The sequence below is a fragment of the Octopus bimaculoides genome, chromosome 26 (genome assembly GCF_001194135.2).
Source record: "Octopus bimaculoides isolate UCB-OBI-ISO-001 chromosome 26, ASM119413v2, whole genome shotgun sequence".
Lineage (NCBI taxonomy): Eukaryota > Metazoa > Mollusca > Cephalopoda > Octopoda > Octopodidae > Octopus > Octopus bimaculoides.
The window spans coordinates 24,638,165-24,640,013 of NC_069006.1; the positions used below are offsets into that span (position 1 = coordinate 24,638,165).

General features: G+C 42.3%; 1 protein-coding gene across 1 annotated transcript in view; it reads left to right on the forward strand.

The window, feature by feature from the left end:
• The window catches only part of LOC106875841 (myotubularin-related protein 3), a 106,003-nt gene that overhangs the window by 83,457 nt on the left and 20,697 nt on the right, over nt 1–1,849 (forward strand). The window contains exon 13 of the mRNA XM_052976933.1: nt 487–1,629. Coding sequence (XP_052832893.1) covers nt 487–1,629 — 1,143 coding nt within the window. The remainder of the gene's footprint in view (nt 1–486; nt 1,630–1,849) is intronic.

The window sequence follows — 1,849 nt, forward strand, 5'->3', positions numbered from 1 at the left end:
ATAATCAGCTTACCCCTTCCCCACAAAATGTCAGCCCTTGTGCCTAGTGTAGAAAAAAAAATTATTATTGTTAAAAGAATTGTTACACCCCGGATGAAGATGGCAAGCTGAGAGGGTTGTCAACCAGACAAGATGCTTAGTGACTTTTTGGGTGGGGTTTATGTTCTGAATCCAAGTACCATTTAGGTCAGCTTTACCTTTCATCCTTTCAAGGTTGATAAAATAAAATACCAGTTTCGCACTGGGGGTCAGTCTAATCAAGTAGTCCCTTCCCCCCCACTATTCCATTGTGCCTACGGTAGAAAGAATATTTTAATCAGCTTGATCAGTTTCATACAGATTTCTGGTATTTTGCCAATATAATTAATTAATTAATTAAATAATTAATGATGTTTACTTGATTAAATAATTTGTTTGTTTCACTCATAAATTATATTTTTCTTTTTTTCTCTTTTTCTTTTTCCCCAAATACACTTCTCTTTACAGGTTCTCTATCCATCATGCCATGTTCTCAACCTAACCCTGTGGACCCACGTTTTTCTCTCAAACAATTCCTTCTCCACCAGCTCAGACGACATTGTCGGTACAAACGCAAGCGATCATTTCCTCGATGAGCAGCATAAAGTCGATCACAACAACTTGGGCAAGACGCGCTCCTACGACGACTTGGTCGGTGTGGAGCACCCAGCCTATTTCAGCAGAAGGTTGAGCGACCCGAACATTGCTGTCGACAATCATGAGCAGGCAATGTTCCCGGCCAAAGAATGCAGCAACAGCGTGTACAGTCTAATAAACGTGAACAGCAATCATTTATTGGAAGAAACCAGTGCGAGCCCTCCCCAGGAACTGTTCAACGGTAACCACTGTGCTTCGACGCCCGACAGCGAACCAGCAGATAACATTGAAGAAGGGAACACAGAAATGGAGTATCAGATAAAATTCGGAGAAGAACTTCTCAACGGTGACATCTTGACAAACCTTACAAACAGTGAGGTAAACGGCAATTCCTCGCTCCCTTCTTTTATTACATCTGTCAGCAGTAAATCACATAGGACTTTGAACAAATCTTCCCAGGTCTCCGTCAATGAAACATTTAGCAATTCAATAGCTCCCATTGTAGATGAACCTCTTAATAAATTAACCAATTTCAGAAATACCTGTACTGCTAAAACGTCATCGTCATCGTCGTCGAGCACAGCTAACTTGCCGGCCAATGTTTACATGAACGGCAACATCGAGCACCAAAATTCTAGTAGTAGTAGCAATAGCAGCAGCAGCAGCAGCAGTAGTAGCAGTAGTAGTGAAGAAGACGACTATAGTGCAAAATGTAACGCGGAAAGGACTTTACAAATTTACTCCAGTATTAGTACAAGCACCAGTGATATTAGCGACTCCCGGATAGACGCCAATGGTGGCGACTCTTCTTCTTCTTCGGCAGTGCCACCGGCAGTCTCCCCGGCCGAGACTGAATATCGGTCTATCCCCCGCTCATCTCTAAAGTTCAACTATTTGTTTGAAAGTAAAATGAATATCTCCAAGACAAAATCTTGTCCCAGCACACCAAATATACCCATGGCACAGTGTCTGAAAAGAGCACTCACCCCAGTGACACCTGCTGCTGAAAGTAAGGTAAGGGACACCCTACATATTTAACTACAAGCTCTTAATTTATTTATTATTATTATTAAGGTGGGTGAGTTGGCAGAATCGTTAGCACGCCGGGCGAAATGCTTAGCGGTATTTCGTCTGCCGCTGCGTTCCAAGTTCAAATTCCACCGAGGTCGACTTTGCCTTTCATCCTTTTGAAGTTGATGAAATAAGTACCAGTTACACACTAGGGTTGATGTAA